This window comes from Cygnus olor, chromosome 2 (assembly GCF_009769625.2).
Source record: "Cygnus olor isolate bCygOlo1 chromosome 2, bCygOlo1.pri.v2, whole genome shotgun sequence".
NCBI lineage: Eukaryota > Metazoa > Chordata > Aves > Anseriformes > Anatidae > Cygnus > Cygnus olor.
In genome coordinates this window covers 160,498,111-160,517,031 of record NC_049170.1, presented here as the reverse complement: position 1 = coordinate 160,517,031, position 18,921 = coordinate 160,498,111, and the positions used below count along the sequence as shown (strand labels likewise).

Sequence of the window (18,921 nt, the reverse complement as noted above, 5' to 3'; positions counted from 1 at the left end):
GGGATCTTGAGTGGTCCCTACCAACCTCGCCTCTTCTGTGATTCTATGTCTACAGCCCGTCATGTATTCAAAACATCCAACAATAGCTGGTTAACGAACTCTTAACTGCTGAGTGCATCATGGCCAGTAGGAGGGGGAACCATCACTCAAACTGAGTGGTAACAATGTTAAAAGAAACAATTAAACCGGGTGAAATGTGTTAAAGAAGAGCTAATGAGCTCATCAGGGAAATGAAGTAACTGGTATAGGAAGGAATTTCTCAGTTTGCAAAAGCAAGTGCAAGCTTGTTCTGGAGAAGGAGCAATTTTTGAATCATGCAGCTGAATGATGTTTCTCTACTGGATTCCTCCTCTACCCAATTTACCTGATTCTGTGGATAAGTCTGTTGAACACAAGGAAGCTTTTTTACTCTTCTTAACTGTAAGAGTGACTAAGAAATTACTGAGTGTTTTGCTCAGTGGATCAGCTCCTCTGATGAGATAAGCTGCTTTCAATGGCTTTATTGATTTGTCAGTTTCTGTAAAGTTGGCACAGCGCAGCACAACTGGGAAAACAGCACAATTTGACAGCTCAGCGTAGCATCGTAGCATGGCAAACCCAGCCCAGTGTAATACAGTTGGTGCAACACTGCAAAGCGTAATGCAGGCACGGAGGACCTGGCACAGCACAGCACAGCACACCAGCACAGCACAGCGTGAGGCTGCTGGCACCATACGGCACAACGTGAACAGCATGGAGCAGCACTGCATAGCTCTTGCTACACAAATAATTCCTGTTTGCAATTTTCACCAATTGAGCCTGACATGCACTGCAGCTAAGATTGCCCCTTTCTCCACACTAATGACAGAAGTTACAAATACTCTAGGAGAAACAGGGGAGGAAGAGACACCAGGGGTTTCCCCCTTAAGATGTCATGAGATTTTGGAAGGCCTAAAACAAACAGGAGAATGACAAGGGTTTGTTCAGCACCAGTGGCGTTTCCACGTTTTTGACATGTTAGGATCCAGCTGGTAGATTTGGATTTCTGGAATCTTCTCCTGCCGTGTCAAGTCCAGCTCACAAAGTCCACTCTTCAGCTTATACCAAAGTGTGCAATTCTAATTACAAGGCATCACAGTGTTTTATCTGTGCTGGAGAAATCAAAACAGGAATAACTGGATATAAAGAACAGAATGTGGCAGATTGGAAACTGCACCAGAGCTTTCCAATCCTGCTCCTCTCCTCTCTTCTGCATGTATCACCAACTGGCAAAGAGGAAAAAAAATAGCTTTGGGACCTGCAGTGAGAAAAGCTTATAATTCCCAGAGGCAAATTTATCAGTCTGGGGAAGTCTTGCAGCAGCTTTGTATCTTCACAAATAACATCAGCAAGGGGTTGAAGAAGTGCTACCGCACTCCCTCACGCCTCACAACTCCCTCTGACTTACTGCTGCATGAGTGGGGGCCAGAGCACATACTCATGCACAGGCCGTCCCCTATTTGCTGGTTACTCCTCCGCTTGCTGTTGTCTTTCCACGCCACAGCTAAGGCATACACCTCTCATGGACTGCAAAGATTCAGTCTGGAGCGAGTGGTCTGGTCAGTCCCACTGGAGGAAGTTCGGTCAGAAGCCCTGCAGCCTTCTCGTCTGGTGTGCTGCCTGTCCCTGTGGCACAGGAGACCCTGCTGTCCCAGACTGCAGCAAAGTGACTCACAAGGGAGGAGACCGGTATTTGTGGAAGGCATTTTCCAGGAAGTTAGCCAGCTTTTCACAGTCATCCTAAAATAAAAGAAAAAGCAAGCCAACAGATTAATTTGGCTTGGTACCTTGGATATCTCCTTCCTTACGTGATTGTGTGTATTCCTTCCTTACATGATTCCATCTCAAGTCACCAGATTTTATATCTGAGGTTTGATATGGGAAGAGAACAACTCACAAGCAGTTCTGGAACATACCACTACTAATTATTGCATTTACTGAATTACGCCAAATGACCAATCAATCAAGAATGGAACCTTATTGTGTCAGGTGCTGTATAAAGGCAAAAGTCAATTCTTTGGAGTGTCCAATCTGAAGGAAGAAAACAGGTCCAGCTTTTTTTGTTTAGTTTAATTTCAACTTAACTAACTTACCACTGGATCTAAAATTATTTTCTATGGCTACCTGTTTTTATAGTATCCTTATTGCTAATTAAAATAATTTTTAAAATGGTATCACTTTTTGTTGGTTTGGCAACTATTTTGTACAGAAATCTTTTTTTTCTAACACATTCAGGAGTAGTTGTTTTATAATACAATTAGAATGTTTATTCATTAAGAATTACTGAAATACATTATGATATGTAAAGGATGCAAAACACCCACATGTTGTGTCATAAAGGGTTTTTGGAACTGCCAGAAACTAACTCAAAATACTTACTCCAAAAAAAAAAAAAGTGACTTGTTTTCTCATTGCTTAGAGGCACTCTCCTGTCCCTATTGTTGATAAATTACTACCTTTCTATTAAGGAAAAATTTGTATTTTGAAGACAAGATTTGTAAGGCATAGATGGTATCTTTTGTTAGACAAACCACTCTTACAGCTGGAAAAGCAAATGAGCATTTGGGTACACAAGTCCTTCAGATTAGAAAAAAGCAGCATACTTCCAAGCTAAATACAAGCTCAGGACATTTGCTCAGTTTAACAAGATGTACATCAGTTACACCATCTGAGAGAAAAGGTAGTCACTACCTGTGGAGTTAAAAAGATGTTAGAGAGGGAAAGATGTTTTAAAAGGAGATTATCTCCTAGGAGAAAGAAAGAAAAAGATAATTTGCAGTCTGGAACACAGACCAGTGAAGTATATTCTACAGTTCTAGAATGCCCCGAATGCCATGTATTTTCCAGAGCACAGGAGAAAGCACCCCATTGTTTCAGTGCCAAGCTGCACAATCACCATGCTCAGATGAAGAAAGGAAGAAAGTCTAAATGTACTTTTTCTCAGGTGTACTCACATATATTTTTCATTCAGTGAAGCTGACCCCTTCCTTGTCTAATGTCAGCATCCAGAATGAGGAATTCTCCAAAACTTTGCCTACAGCCCCAGAATTCCTAACTTGTACAAAATAAAAATAGATATATTTTTAATTCTCTCCATGCTGTCTTTCCTTGAGGCTATTATGCTGTCGGAATGACAGGGCAGTTCTGCATTCTGACTTGGAACTGTCTGTAAACACCAAGGGAGAGCCTGGAAGTGCAGTGTTGGGGTAGGTCACTTCTGGCAGGCAGAAATTTGCAAAGTGACGTAAGAGCAGCTGTCTGAGCAACACAGACTACTGGAGCAGTTTCTCTGGGAGACAGGAGGTGGCCTTGACTTCCTTTCCCGTCACTCTGGTTTTCACATTCAAAATCAGTGTAATGTTGATGTAATTAGTGTTGTGACCCTGCCACCACAATACAGCTGTCCCTTCATGTCCAACAGCATGGGCAAAGTATGGAGGGGAAAAAAAAAAAAAGTGTCACTCACTGCAAAGGGAATTAGCACAGCATGGAGCTGCAGGCTGGGCATTGTGACTGCTCCTGGCTGCCAGGCAGGGAATGGAGGAGCTCCTACTCCTCTGAAGCATGAGGTGTCACATGGATTTGGGGACTGCTGTTGCAGCACTGTGCATGCACAGCTGAGATGGCAAGGAATGGCAAGCAGGCTTACCTCGTGGATGAATCCGTAATGCACCAGCTCTGTGGCCAAGTCCTTGGAGTTATCAGCTGCAGGGAGGAGGAACAGTGAGAACATGAACGTTCATGCACCTCAGTTTCTCTTCTACTCGTAAAGCACACCTATTCTAACTCACAGCACACCCGCATTATGCTTCATTATGCTTCAGGGGTATATGCAGTGTATTTCTGGCTGGCTAAGTAATTGCTAAGGAATCCTGGGGCAAATAAAGTACAGCAGTGAGCAAGGAATTAAAGCAGAACAAAGCACCAGTCAGGAACAAGCTCCAGCCCCAAATCACACAAAGCACAATAGTATTGGCAGTGTCACTTTGAGATTTTTTGCTTGTTTTGGCTCAGCATGAAAAGAAAGCAGGCCACTACCTGTAGGCAGAAAAACAAAAGGAGCTGGTGAAGCAGCAACTCCCAAGCATTAGTTCCCAAGCTTTATGTTTTAGTTTTGTCTGTAAGGCAGTCAATGGATGCTAGCTGCACGGCTCCCATAGGACTTCTGCATGTTTTAGGAAGGAGCCGCTGTGTTGGACCTACTCCAAGGAGAAGCACCCTTCCCCAGAGCCACAGGACTCCCTTAGAGGACAAGTCACCTTTTCCTTTGAAAGGTATTGCAGAGACTGCACCAGTGCTGGGGAATGAGGGTAGAATTCACTCATTCACTAGTATTTCCCTTGGAACTCCATGTCCCAAATTTCAGTCTTAAATGCATGCTCTTGATGGCCACTCACTGGACTGCCAAAGTTCACTACTTTAGAGTGCATGCTAGTACTACATGCCAGAGTGGATAAGAACAGGGGCCACATGGTTATTATGGTTTGTTCTGCTTTCCCAGTATGAGAAGGAAAGAAAAACTGACTTTAAGCACAATCTGTGTCTAACATACTCTGAGCCTAAACCTCACCAGGGCTACCAGGCAATAAATCTGCATTCATACACAAAAAACAAGTAAACCTACTGGGCAGCAAGTCGTAGCTCAACTGTCGATGCAATTTGTCCTCCAAAATCAGCAGAAGAGTGAGCTGCAGAAAGAAGAGAGTGATCTTTACAAACACCAGTTTCTTTGTAAGAGACAACAGTGCTGGCTCTTTCATCAGCACTAGAAGCTGTTGGCAGGGGTGAGCAGAGAGGGTGTTGGTAACTGCTAACATGCTGGATGTCTTTGAGGGGTACTTTGAGTGTCTTACAGAAATGTTCTCTAAGCAGTCACAGATAAGCTGCAACTGTTAAGTTAGAAAGAAGTAGAGTTAAAAGACATCCAGACAAAGATATCAAGGACTACTGTCCTGAAGCCAGGGGGCTCTGGTGGCTTCACTCTTCTTTGGGCTTCTTTTGTTGTAAAGAGACAAGAGTAGATTCTTCAGGTACTGCAGCAAACTAGCTGAGACCAAACTTTGTCACAGTTGGATGCCAGAGTTGGGTACAGAGAGCAGGTCTTGCTCCAGTGCCTCATGTGGAGTTGCTGGAGCTGAATACTTACATGCCACTGGGTCTTGTCTTCATTCAGCTCCATGTTACATTGCATTTGCACCACCTAGAAGAGGGCAAAGTAAACATCAGCCTGGACACAGCCCCTTTAGTTCCCCCAGGTCTGCTTTGCTCCTGATTTCCAAGCATGACTCTCAAAATCCTATTTAAAACCTGTAATTCCAACTGCCAGCCTGATCTTTCCCCCTGCCCACATTTCTAGGAATTGTCCAGGTGGAGCAGCTGAGGCATAATTTAGTCCAACATCCAGTTACAAACTGTCATCATCAGCTGGTGGAGAGGTGGGTAAGCGAGGAGTCCTGTGCAAGGTGTTGTTCTGGGATAGCTTTACAGCCAGGATGAATTATCGTGCTTCATTTGTCAGGGGTAGGTTCCCCCTAGAATCCTGCCAAAACTCTTAGTTACATTTTAGTACTGTACTTGTTCATGTCCTTGAGGGATGACCAATTCTTAAATCAGACAAAAGTGCAAAACTGAAATCCCAAGTATTATTGAAGTGAAATACAGGGTTTCTTTTGGAACCAGGACTGCATCACATCACAGAACATTCAAATGTGTTAGATAAATATGGATTTTTATTAATATGTTTGAGTTCCTATGAAGTAACAAGATGTTTCACACCAGAAGTCATGTTGTCTGGGTAAAAGAAAGAGAGACAGCATGCCATTGGTCAACCCAGAAGACAGGAAACCTAGTGAGGAATCAACATCCATGTTCCAAGCAGATTCTAACAGGATTTCATATATATTCCTTGATTTCAGGCCTATGCTCAGAGGAGAGTTATATGCTTATTCCTTTCTCTTGCCCAGTACCCCTCTATTACAACTCCTTGCTATGACAAATATCTCCAGGCATTTAACACTCTTCTCAGTTGGAAAACTCGCTGTCCTCTGACCGTTATCATCTCCAGGCCATCTCTTTCTCTTCCAAGAACTGACCAACATGACTGTATGCCCAAGGTGGGTGCCCTTTCCTTTACACTGAGTAATGCCAGCACACTGTCTGGCCATGCGCTCCTTTGTTTATGCACTGAATTACCTTGAACTGCCCAGCATCTTGCACATATCATCAGAGAGAAGGCTGATGATGTCTGAGTGCATCACTGCCACCTGTTCTCCATCTCTCTTTACCTGATACCCATGATCAAAGAATCATCCAGGTGGGAAGGGACATCAGGAAGTCTCTAGTCCAACTGCCTACTCAAAACAAGACAAACAGTGAATTCAGACCAGGCTGCCAAAAGCCCTGCCTGACTCAGTTTTGAAAACCTCCAAGGATGGAGATCCCATAACCTCTTTGTGCCCTGGTCCACTGTTTAACCATCCTCACCGCGAAAAAAATTTTCCTTGGATCCATCCAGAATGTACCCATTTCAATCTGTCTCTTCGCCCAGTGTGCACCTCTGTAAAGAGCCTGGCTCCTACACAAAGAACATGGCTTCCTCCATCTTCTCAGCAATCCCCTCACGGGTATGGGCAGGTTGCCATTAGGTGCTCCAAAGCCTTCCCTTTATGCAGAGCAAGCCCCGCTCCCGCAGCCTCTTCTCCCAGGACTAATGCTCCAGCCCTGCACTGTTTTACTGGCCCTCCATTGAACTTGTTCCAGTTTATCAATGCCTTTCTTCAGTGTCCAGATGCAGAATAATGACAGCGTGCATGTTTCTTTGCCCAACAGTCCCACAGACATCTCATCCTAAATAGTTTTATTCACAATCTGCAACACTCAGATAGTTCTTAACAGTCAGAGAATGAAGAGTAGATGTCATTTTGGATGCTGAAGAAACCAGTGCTTTAGGGAAGCACTGTGGGATTTCACCCTGACCTCCTGACCCACCTGACCACAGCAAAAAAACCCACATAGACTAAAAGGAGTAGCTGTATACCACGCTAAAATGGACATTTCTATTTGTCACCATCTCCTGTAGCCTGTCTTTGCAGTTTTAATACAGCTCTAATATTTGGTTTTGGAGCACAGGTGCTGATTATTGTTAGAGAGGGCTGAGCTGTGAGTGTGTGCATGATCCACACGTTATCAACATCCTCTTTTATCTCTTCTCACTCTTGCGTCTCTTTCTCACCTCTTCTGCTTCTTACATCTCTTCCCAGCTAAATCACACTACACAGATGAACTAGTAGTTTGTACACTCTCCTGTGAGAAGAAATACAGTACAACTGATATAACCTAATCAAGAGGAGTATTTCCATAACGGAATGATGAAATATCACACTGCATTGCACTTAAGAAGCCTAAAGAGGCTAGAAACATTTTCACTTCAGTTTAAATTAACTGTTGTTAATGGTAACTCATAAGCACATGATCTTGAATGTGCTGCAGCACCTCCTGGATGGAGACAACTCCAAGGGCCTGCACCAGCAGCACAAGAACCTGTCATGTGGCATCAAGTTCACTCATTAATTTCAGCTACTCTGGTCACGGTGCAGAGCACAAGTCCTGTGCTACTTTCCACCTCTTTATTCCCTCCCTTGGGGCTTGCACAGCTGGGGCGGTAGGTACTTGGGTGGTAAGTTACCAGCTCACCCATGCTGCTGAAAATGAATTCTTCTTGGTAGAGCTTATCTCCAGCCAAATCAGCCAGCTGACCTCACCTATTGCAGGAGTGCATAAAGGGAGTCGCCAGGGATGTGATAAGGACAGAGCTGTCCGATTCTTTGGCAGGGTTGTCACAGTTAAACTAGCTCTGAAATTCAGGATTAGTACTTTTAGAGCTACTGTCAGAGAGCTAAGGGTGATGCTAAGTGAATTTCGCTAGGAGAAAAAAATGTGAGTAAAAATGTGACTGAAATGCAAAACTATTTAGAAGCAAATTTTTCAGCAGGCCAAAAGTATGATCCCTAAGAAAGATGGAAGATAGATAGGTAAAAGCTGGCCTTTGCCAGGGCCTCTGGCAAAGTAGGAGGTAAGTCAGACTCTCAAGAAGAAAGGCAGCCTGGTTGCCCGCACTCTGTACCATCCAGCTGCCTTTCCCTGCTTTCTCCACGCACATGCATAGGCCCCAGGTTCTGATGTTCACTCCATAGAATCACAGAATCACCTAGGTTGGAAGAGACCTCCAAGATCACCTAGTCCAACCTCTGACCTAACACTAACAAGCCCTCCACTAAACCATATCACTAAGCTCTACATCTAAACGTCTCTTAAAGACCTCCAGGGATGGTGACTCAGCCACTTCCCTGGGCAGCCCATTCCAATGCCTAACAACCCTTTCAGTGATGAAGTTCTTCCTAATATCCATCCTAAACCTCCCCTGTCACAACTTTAGCCCATTCCCCCTTGTCCTGTCACCTGGCACGTGGGAGAATAGACCAACCCCTACCTCACTACAGCCTCCTTTAAGGTACCTGTGGAGTACGATAAGGTCGCCCCTGAGCCTCCTCTTCTCCAGGCTGAACAATCCCAGCTCCCTCAGCCGCTCCTCGTAAGACTTGTTCTCCAGACCCCTCACCAGCTTCGTTGCCCTTCTCTGGACTCGCTCGAGCACCTCCATGTGCTTCTTGTAGCGAGGGGCCCAAAGCTGAACACAGCACTTGAGGTGCGGCCTCACCAGAGCAAAGTACAGGGGGACAATCACTTCCCTAGACCTGCTGGCCACACTGTTTCTGATACAAGCCAGGATGCTGTTGGCCTTTTGGCCACCTGAGCACACTGCTGGTTCATATTCAGCCGACTATCAACCAATACTCCCAGGTCCTTCTCTGCCAGGCAGCTTTCTAACCACTCCTCTCCCAGCTGTAGCGCTGCTTGGGGTTGTGCCCCAGGTGCAGGACCCGGCACTTGGCCTTGTTGAACTTCATACAGTTGGCCTCAGCCCATCGGTCCAGCCTATCCAGATCCTCCAGATCCTCCTATCCAGATGACACTCAAGATAACCTGCTCCATGAGCTTCCCTGGCACTGAAGTCAGACTGACGGGCCTATAGTTTCCCGGGTCTACCTTCCAGCCCCTCTTGTAGATGGGCATCACGTTTGCTAGCCGCCAGTCGACTGGGACCTCCCCTGATAGCCAGGACTGCTGACAAATGATGGAAAGCAGCTTGGTCAGCACTTCCAACAGTTCTCTCAGTACCCTCAGGTGGATCCCATCTGGCCCCATCGACTTGTGTACATCTAAGTGCTGTAGAAGGTCGCCAACCATTTCCTCATGGATTATGAGGGCCACGTTCTGCTCCTCATCCCCTTCCACCAGCTCAGGGGGCTGCGTACCCAGAGAACAACTGGTCTTGCTGCTAAAGACTGAGGCAAAGAAGGCATTAAGCACCTCAGCCTTTTCCTCATCTCTTGTCACAAAGTTTCCCCCCGTATCCAGTAAAGGATGGAGATTCTCCTTAGTCTTCCTTCTTGTGTTTATTTATTTTTAAAAACATTTTTTTTATCTTTAACAACAGTAGCCAGATTGAGCTCCAGATGAGCTTTGGCCTTTCTAATTTTGTCCCTGCGTAGCCTCGCAACATCCTTATAGTCCTCCTGAGTTGCCCACCCTCTTTTCCAAAGGTCATAAACCCTCTTTTTCTTCCCATGCAGTGCCGCAGCCTCTCCTGCACATTCCCCACCTCGACAACTGCACAAGGGGCTGCAGCAGTCGTGGTGCAGGTCTGCCCATGGGGGCTTGCTGGGCATCCTGCTGCTGCCTCCCAGAACAGAGTCTGCACTGCAGCCATGCTTGTTTGGGACTTGCAGGTTTGCCCAGCTGCAAGTTTTCATGAAATGTGTAGAAACTTAGCGCCTTTGAGATCACTACTCCTTTGTCAATTTGAGGAAAAACTATGTGTTTTGTTTGTTTGTTTGTTTGTTTGTTTGTTTTAAACAGTTGTTGAACGCATTGGTCAGACAGGTAACATACTTGCAGCACTTTCCTTGAGGCACTAGGTGAAAAAGCATATAACATATAACAAGTATATAACAAATGCAAAGAGGGGAGAAGATAAATGCTTAGGTTTACATTTACATTTCTCTAACATATCCAACTGAGCACCACAGCAATCTCTCTAAAAATAAGCACTGAGCCCTATGAATAAAGCATAACTTAAGTGCACTGAAAGCTGATTCTCAGACTGTTATGAAGAAACCGCTGATGATATACTTTTTGAAGGAAGGCATTTCACAGAATCTTGCAGGAATGAGAATTAGGTTTAGTCCTCCATAGCACTTTTAACATTAATTCAATGTAAGTATGAAATTCCATTTGTACCATCCATGGTAACACAAAGACAGTGCCATAGGTGATTGATGACAAATGACTTGAAAGTGTCAGTACAGGGAGATACCCTGTACAAGGAAATAACAGGTCCAAATTTTTTTTTTATTTTTTTTTAAGAAACAGAGGTACGTACAGACCGGTGAGCTCCTCTGCCTAATCTCAAAGATGGCTGGCAGTTCAGGAGACAGAAGTCATGATAAGAAGTGCCATGCTCAAGCCGTACCCTGATGACAGCAGCCAACAACCTTGTCTCCCCATGGACACAGCCAGCATACTGAGGGAAGGAATTATTCCCCTATGCTCAGCATTTGTTTAATTACACAGAATGACTCACGTTGGAAGGGACCTTAAAGATCATCTAGTTCCAACCCCCCTGCCATAGGGGGTCTACATAGGGGTCTACATCCAGGGGTAGACTCAATTTTTAGCCTCCAATAGACAAATTACATTGATAAAGTGGAGCAAGTTCAATGGAGTGCCAGCAAAATGATGCTGGGCTGGAGCACTTACGCTGGGAGGAGAGGCTGGGGAAGTTAGAAGGTTATGGAATCTCCATCCTCAGAGGTTTTTGGGACCCAGTTAGATTACTGACGTCCCTTCCCACATGAATAATTGCATGACAGAACAAGACTCAGCACTGGAAACCAAATCCAGGCTGGTCTCAATGGGAAATGAAGCGCACACAGTTCCCTCGGTAGCAGTGATTAATCCCAGGAACCTGGTCCTCAGAGAAGTGGTGGATTTGTCATTTCAAAATGCTGTCAAATCCATGCTGCCCACCCTTCCTGCAAACAACCATTAGACAAATAGATACAGAGTCATTGATTCAGAGACACTGAGTGAAATCCAAGAACCTGGGAGACAGAGATTATCTTGCAGATCCTAGTCCTGGCACCTGAAACTGATTCTCGTACATTAATAATAGAGTAAATCATGAAAGAAGCCTGCAAAAGTACGCTGCCACCACAGACTCCCCAAAAACAAGGGCTGAAAGGGATATCAGGATGGCATCCTGCCCCAAACCAGACCCACCCGTCCTTGGCCACTCCCAAGACATTTCTGACCTGAGTTAGACTTCCACAAGTGGGGACTTTGCCCCTTCCCAACTGCCCATTCATTCTTACCACCATTAGAAACCTCCTCCTAACATCCTTCCTGCAGTTTATACCTGTGATATTCTGTTCTGTCCCCCAGGTGAAGAACAGGTGCCTGTTCTCTTGCTGTGACAATCACTTGCATACTTCAGCCCATCTCTAATCTGTCTTCTCTTCCTTAAGCCAAACAGTGCCAGTTCTTGGGCTTTTCTAACAAGGCAAGTTTTCCAGCTTTGTTCTTTACTGGATGCCTCCAATCAGCCCCATCTTCCTCAGAGCACACGGTCCCATGCTGCAGCGTTGATGTGCTCTGTTCAGCAAGGGATTACATCACGGTTTTGGAAGGCCTCACTGCTGCATAAAGCACCCTGGTGTTGTGTTGGGCCTCCCTTGCCCTCCACCCTTCCACTCCCATCCGAGATCCATATACCCACTTGCAACAACCTTGCTGCCTGTGACTTCAGTGTCAGGTCGAGCAATCTCGTCTGCAGTGACAGGCAGAACAGGCCCTGATCTCAGATGGCATCTAGGTTGCTCTCAGATACTGTTAGTACCAAATTTGATACTGATGATCAATTGATCAAATGAGGAGGAGGTTTCAAACCTGAACCCCAGCAACAAGGCACAGGAGATGCTGTGCCACCAAGCTGCCTCCAGATGTGTGAGGAAAGAAGGCAGAGCCAAAGAATCAGAAGCAATGGGGCTGCTCCAGAAGGTCTCAGGTGAAACGGACATCACCAGCTCCAGCCAAAAGGAGCGTCGCAGCCCTGGGGCAGCCAAGGCACCAAGAACAGCTCTCACCTGAGCTAGAGTTCAGTGCATGGCTAACAGGAGAGATCCTGCAGTCAGGAAAGGAGACTTTCTGCTTATTCCTAGTGGAGAACTGTCACCACCTGGATCTGACCTTACCTTCCTGGTCTCCACATCAAAGGGCTCTGGGGTGGGGGTCTTGGCTTTCTGAGTGTCCTCCTGGGGCTGGGATAGTGCGCGTGGGAGGGCATGGGGTCTGGAAACAGCGAAGTTCATCAGAGGATAAATCCCATTCCTGGTGCAGACACAGAGAGAGGACAAACAACTGAGCCCTGTCGTCTTACAGCCCTGGTGAAGGTCTACATGGAGGGTCATGGAGCAGAGCAGGGGGGGTCTGAACCTGTGGAGCAGCAGCACTGGCAGGCAGGTAGCACAGTGAGGAGATGGCAGACCATTGAGCTCACCCCACCTGGCACTGCAACCCAGCTCTGCTCACCCACACATGGGGAGTCACAGAGGGGCTCCAAGGAATGACCAAGCACTCTCCTAAAAACGGGACTCTCCACATGTGCTGCAGCACAGGCCCCTGACTCTGCCTCCCTGTTGTCCAGGGAGTGGAAGGCAGAGAGACACCTTGGATGGAAGCTGGGTGTACACATTACAGGCCAGACAGCACCACTTTCATGTCTGCAGTCAGGGCTATTTGCCTTTCTGGAGCCACAGCAGTGCCAGGCAATGCTTCCAGATATTGCAGCTTGATTGTCTGTGCTTTCAAAGGTTTAACATGGTCCCCCGCGTGGCTCGCCCAGATCAACTGCCACCCTCTCAAACTGCACCCTAGAGTTAGTGGGAGATAGGGGACAAGCAATTCAGATGTAGGTGCTCTTCTGGAGAGAAGGAAGACTTCCCAACAGGAGCACAGGCCCAAAGAATGGGGTGAGTAATGGGATCCTGGGGACATGCCCACAACCTACCTGACATCTTCTAAGAATTTGTCAAGTTCAAGGAAGGAAACCTCTGAGTACCTGGGAGAGAAGCAGAACAGGAAGATTACTGGGGGAAGCAGGAGAGAAGAGCAGCACAGTCTACGCCACGATGCCAGGATCATCACACTGGATAAAAATCCTGGGCTCAAACCTTTGTCTGCTCCAAAATCACCCTGCTAATCCTCACCTCCACTGTGCTCCAGGCCGACCCTCTCGCCGGATCTCTGCCATCACCATGTTCAGGTCCAGTTCCTTTATCTTCTCCTCCACCACATTCTCCGGCATCAGATCTAGGGCAAAGCCAGAAAAGGGCATTAGCTGGGAGGTCCTGCACATGTGGGTCCTGCAGCATAGTGCCCAGGGAAGGTCTGTGGGTCACTGCCTTTTTCCTCAGGCTCTGTTGGGGCTGGAATACAAGCTCGAATGGGGCAGGCTGACCTCTCACAGTTACTCACACTGGTTGTTGATGAAGCAATGTGCTGCCAGCAGCTTAAGGGAATGGACCTCAAAAAGCACGCGGTGGAAGAGCAGGTTGTTAGCCGTCGGTCGCTTGTCTGGGTTGAGGGTCAAGCATGACAGAATGAACTCCTGAGGGTCAAATAAAAGGCATAAACTGGAGACAAAGCAGGACATGGTCCTGCTTCATCTGCATCACTGCCAGCCCTGGCTGCCTCTCATGGGAAGCAGATGTGAGCAGCTGCTTCCCACAGCACAGCACCAATACTGAGGGTGCTGCAGGTGGGCAGCATTCTGCTGGGTATCCACCAACAGTCCAGCTGCAGAACTCTGCTCCTGGCTTGCTTTCATCCAGGTAGGAGTATGCAATGCAAGTCCAGGTGTAAGGAGAAAAGGCAGGGGTGTATCCTGGCAGCCAGTCAGGGTCAGCTCTGAGAGCAGCAGCCCTCCAACGAGATGCTGGTGGGTCTGGAGAAAGGGCAGATGGAGCCAGCTGGAGGGATTCCTGACAGCAGCAGGGGAGGAGGGAGGCATCTGCCCGTTTCTACTTCCTGATGGCAGAAAAGCAAGATCTTCATCTTTGCATGACACATGCTTCTTCTGCATGCTCCACTCTAGGGCCTGTCCCCTTCAAATGTCCCTTGCTGTTTCTGTACGCCAGATACCATCTGGCTAGGGCTGCTCAGAACAGACACAAAGACAAAAAGAGGACCAGAGGAGAGATGTCTGTGTGGGTGCCCACACAGCCTACCCCTCATGGCCACCAGCAGTGAGCAGTGACACTGTCTGTCCCTGGTGCTAATCTCTCAGCAAAAGAAACTCTCAGGGATGCTGTGCAAACAAGGGGGGCTGCCGTGTAAAGGGGGACAAGGTTTATTATGGGATGTCTGGGGGAATTCTGGGATCAAACGAGATAATGTGGGGCATGTACAAACTTATGGGATGTTTCAGGGATGGGCCAAAGGAGGATGACGGGAGGGGTTGAGTGGATCAGGGAGGAACGTGGAGGGGGTAAAAGATGCATGCTGCAGGTCAGTGCACTTTTCTGGCTGAGCCCTGCACCTGGTCTCTTCAATCTGTCCTGTTTTCTTATTAAGCTCTGTTCCTAAGTATCATAGAATCACAGCTTGGGTTGGAAGGGACTTCAAAGATCGTCTTGTTCCAACCCCCCTGCCATAGGCAGGGACGCCATCAGGTTGCTCAGGGCCTCGTCTAACCTGGTCTTAAACACCTCCAGGGATGGGGCATCCACAACCTCTCTGGGCAACCTGTTCCAGTGCCTCGCCACCCTCTGAGTGAAGAATTTCCTCCTAATCTCTAATGCATGGCATAAGTATGCACGGCATGAGTTTGCATGACATCCTCTAGTGAACGTCAAGCCAGGCTAGCTGGTAAGTAAAATGAATGCTTGGGGTGGGGAACAAGAAACCAGAGAGACCTCAGGGCTTACTTGGCAACCTGTAGGACAGGGCTGACACCCCAGTGACCTGCAAAAGGGATCGCCCTCAGTATAGGTCCTTAGAAGCAGAATGCAGCTATTCACACTGTCTGTATCTATGTGGGTGCCATGAATGCGGTGCTCCCTGGCCTCTGCTGAACTGTTTTCAGTTGGCCACATCTGTACAGCATGCGTGTGTGCGGGCACATGCGTGTACATGGGCGCCTATTGGGAATTTACACTCAGCATCACTACTTGGCAGGACTGGGAAACGGGTGGGGACCATCCTCCCATCCTGACCTGCCCAGGGGGAGGAATCCCTGTGCCCTTCAGCCCACCAGACTGGCTTCCCTCTGGTTTCCAAGAGGTTACTGTCTCTGTGCCCCTTTCCGAGTGCCAGTGTCACCTGGAGCGCACAGGAGCACCAGGCTGCCTCCGTCCTTCAGATGCCAGCCAAAGGGAGGTGTCCAAGGAGGGGGGAGTTGCCCCCAAGAGAGATGCCTGAGCCTCACTGGTGGGTCAGGCTGCAGCCCGGCGGCTCGGCCCCGGGCTCTATCGGCTGCACTCACCCGCATGTTGGGATCATCCAGAGAATGTCGTGCCCGCACGATTGCCTCCTCCGAGACTCGTGTGTCCCCGTTGGTCTGGATCTCCAACACTGCCATCTGGGGAAGGAGGAGAGCAGCTGTGTCTGTAGGCAGCCGAGCCCTGGCTCGGTCCTTGAGGGCTTCCCAAGACACACCCCCTGCCAGGGTGGCAGCAGTGGAGCACCTCAGCAGGACACATGGCCCAGCCAGGCCTGCCTCAGGCCCTGGCACACCTCTGCCCACAAGGTCCAGATCTCCAGGGGCTTCCCAGGGCTCCCTGGCAGCTCTGCCCTTGGGGCCTATTTCTCTCCACCCCAGCACTCCGGGCTGCCCACACACGGAGCAGATGCAGGGGGCTGCTCTCTGGGCACTGTGCAGAGGGGTGGACAGCACAGAGAGCACCAACAGCCCCACAGTCTGCCTGGACAAGCTATGCAGGGCAGTGCATGTCCCCCAGGAGAAGCACAGCCCGTTGCTGCCCTCCACAATGACCCTTCCCGGGGCTGCCACAGCCTGCAGAGACACCGTCAGAGGTGGCTGAGGTGCACCAGCTGGGCACAGGACGGGGAAGTGAAGCTCTCTGCTGTGCCCAGGGCTGGGCCATGGCAGCAGTGGCTGTTTTGCTGCACCCATAAGCTATGTCTCCATTACAGCAAGGGACCCCCAGCTCACAGAAAGGCTTGGAGAAGGGCAGGGAGACCTCTCGGGGAGCTCCCAAGGCCAGCCAGCAGGCTCCACAAGGGCAAACCTGTCAAGCAGGAGTCCCTGCAGATTCCCAGGCTCTGCAGCAGCCCTACTCCGTACCTCCAGTGCACACATCCCAAAGGAGAAGATGTCCACAGCAGTCCCATCAGCCTTTTCTGCAAAACCAAGCCAAAAGCACATCACACCAGAGGCAGAGGCCATCACCCACTCACGTTGGGAACAATGTGCCCAATGCCTCATCCCTACAGACACCTCCCCACACACTGCACTCTCTCCCTGCCCAGCCAGCCTCACTCTGCCCGCGCCTCTGCTCATGCCTGCTTCTCCTACCCCTGGCATGCTTTTTCTCCCAGATACCCTGCACAAAACTTTCCCATTTACTCCCCTCGAATTTGCCCCAGAATAGTCATGACGGGGATCACACTGATTTTGCACATGGCACAAAGACTCCTTACTCCTTCCTTTTTCCCTGGTCCCTGTAACATTTTACACGCTTTTGAGTGTTGCCGAGCCATAACCTTTTCAGAGAGCAATCCGTGGTCATACCGAGACCTTGTTCCTAACCAGTAATAGCTAATGCACAGTCCATTACCGTGTAGGCACAACTGTTTTTCCCACATGCACAGCTCTGCACTAATCAACACTAAATTCTACCTACAATGTTATCGCACAGTCACAAGATCTTCTGTGACTCATGGCTGAGAGCTTTAGTTATGAATGCACTGAATAGCTCCGTATTGTAGCAAACCCGCTGTGCCCACGCTGTGCACAGGACCCCTCCAACCCCCTGGGCCTCGCTCTGCCTGCACCCCCTGGCAGACAGAGTCCCACTCACGGCCATACTCCGGGGGAAAGAAATGCAAATTGCGCAGCTCTTCCCTCTCAATCCTGATGGGGCTTCGCAGGTCGTCTGGAAGGGCTGCATGGGGAACAAGAAATGCTCTGAGACACGGCTCTTCCGAGTTGGTTCCCCAGGAGCACCTGGAGCACAGGTGGGAGCTCCAGGGTAGTAGGGATTTCAGTGTATGCCCCTGCCCACAAAGAGACCAAGCAGACCACGTGGGGGGGCACTCAGTTCCCCTGCTTGCAGGACCCCTGCTCCTGCAACGGGAGTAGCAATTCCCCTCCTGCCCGTAGAGCCCAGGACCACCCCTTGGTGCTTTAGATCCTCACTGCCAAGAGGTGCCCAGGGCCCACTGGGGAGCAAAGTCCACCCAATGATGGGTGATGGGATGGATGGGCTGGAGAGGTGGCAGAGGGACACTCACCATTTGCAAACACTCTGTGCCAAACTGCCGGTCAGTGCCGATCCCAAAGAAGGTAAGTTAGAAGGCGTGGAGCAGAGGACACAAACAGAAGAGAAGGTAATGCTACACTTTGCACAGATGATGCACATGTCGGTGACGCTCAGGTGATCCCCCAAGGGACCCTGCAGCTCTCACCTCTTCCCCAGCCAGCACCCACTCATCACAGCATCCTGCACAGCCCCTCTGCCTCCCTGGCTCTGACTCTCACTCGGCTGGCACCTCCCTCCTGCTGATCCTTCTCATAAGCACTCAGAGCCACAGGGCTGCAAGAGCAGCAGCATCCTACCTGAACCAATCTTTATGAGCCCGTTGTGCTGGATGAAGATAGTGTCACTGGTGAGATTGCCATGGATGATTGGAGGCTCACAGGAGTGCAGGAAGCTGGGGACGTACACAGTTGCCCTGAGTGTGCTGCCGGTGCCCAGCCAGAAGGAGGATGGCCAGTGGCAGCAAGCTTACCTGAGAGCAGACAGGATCTGAGTGCACCAGCGTTTCCAGGCCTAGAGCAGAGACCAGAGCTCTCCATCAGACGGGGCACACATCAGAGCCCCGCAGCAGATAAGGTCAGTCCTACCTATCACCCAGAAGCTGGGTAAATCAGCTCTCCACTAGCCCTGTAGGGACTGTTACTCAAATATGACCCACACAGTGTCCCAGCCACAACAGTCTCCTTTCCAATCCCTGTTCAAAAAACACCATCAGAGCTGAGAACATTGGTGCCACAAACCTTATCAGCAGACAGAGCTCTCCAGGGCACCAAAACCCTGGTGGGAGCATGGAAGGGCACATCACAAGAGGGGGCAAAAGCTAGGTATGGTTATGGGGACCATGCACATGGTTTGCATCAACAGTAAGTTCCAGTTCTGTGAGTACATAACTGCACTGGTGTGGTAGTGAGCTCATATTACAGGCGAGGGCTTTGAGGTTCAGCATGGAGCCCCCAGAACTCTCATCTGGGTGACTCAGGGAGTGACCACATGCACTCGCTCTGCACTGTAAGAGACCCTCTCCCAGCAGGCACAGAACCACCCAATTCACCTGGGACGCTTCCTATGTGCTCTCAGGGAACCTACCCTGGCATTCATGGCCTTGTGGTTTTTCTTGGTTTTCTTCAGGAACTGTTTCAGGCTCCCTGAGGACACATATTCTGTGATGAAGATGACCTGAGAGAGGACAGAGGTATCAGCTTTCCAGCCTCCCTGCACAGCCAGC

At 49.0% G+C, this 18,921-nt stretch overlaps 1 protein-coding gene across 1 annotated transcript in view; it reads right to left on the bottom strand.

Moving 5' to 3' along the window:
- Nucleotides 1-485: 485 nt before the first annotated feature.
- Nucleotides 486-18,921, bottom strand: part of NRBP2 (nuclear receptor binding protein 2) — a 33,502-nt gene continuing 15,066 nt past the window's right edge. The window contains exons 4-18 of the mRNA XM_040547581.1: nucleotides 18,783-18,872; nucleotides 18,169-18,209; nucleotides 17,996-18,090; nucleotides 17,671-17,694; nucleotides 17,238-17,321; nucleotides 16,502-16,557; nucleotides 15,680-15,775; nucleotides 13,672-13,804; nucleotides 13,404-13,506; nucleotides 13,205-13,255; nucleotides 12,390-12,525; nucleotides 5,165-5,218; nucleotides 4,643-4,706; nucleotides 3,668-3,723; nucleotides 486-1,758 (exon numbers count right to left, since the gene is read on the bottom strand). Coding sequence (XP_040403515.1) covers nucleotides 1,690-1,758; nucleotides 3,668-3,723; nucleotides 4,643-4,706; nucleotides 5,165-5,218; nucleotides 12,390-12,525; nucleotides 13,205-13,255; nucleotides 13,404-13,506; nucleotides 13,672-13,804; nucleotides 15,680-15,775; nucleotides 16,502-16,557; nucleotides 17,238-17,321; nucleotides 17,671-17,694; nucleotides 17,996-18,090; nucleotides 18,169-18,209; nucleotides 18,783-18,872 — 1,152 coding nt within the window. The 3' untranslated portion in view covers nucleotides 486-1,689. The remainder of the gene's footprint in view (nucleotides 1,759-3,667; nucleotides 3,724-4,642; nucleotides 4,707-5,164; nucleotides 5,219-12,389; nucleotides 12,526-13,204; nucleotides 13,256-13,403; nucleotides 13,507-13,671; nucleotides 13,805-15,679; nucleotides 15,776-16,501; nucleotides 16,558-17,237; nucleotides 17,322-17,670; nucleotides 17,695-17,995; nucleotides 18,091-18,168; nucleotides 18,210-18,782; nucleotides 18,873-18,921) is intronic.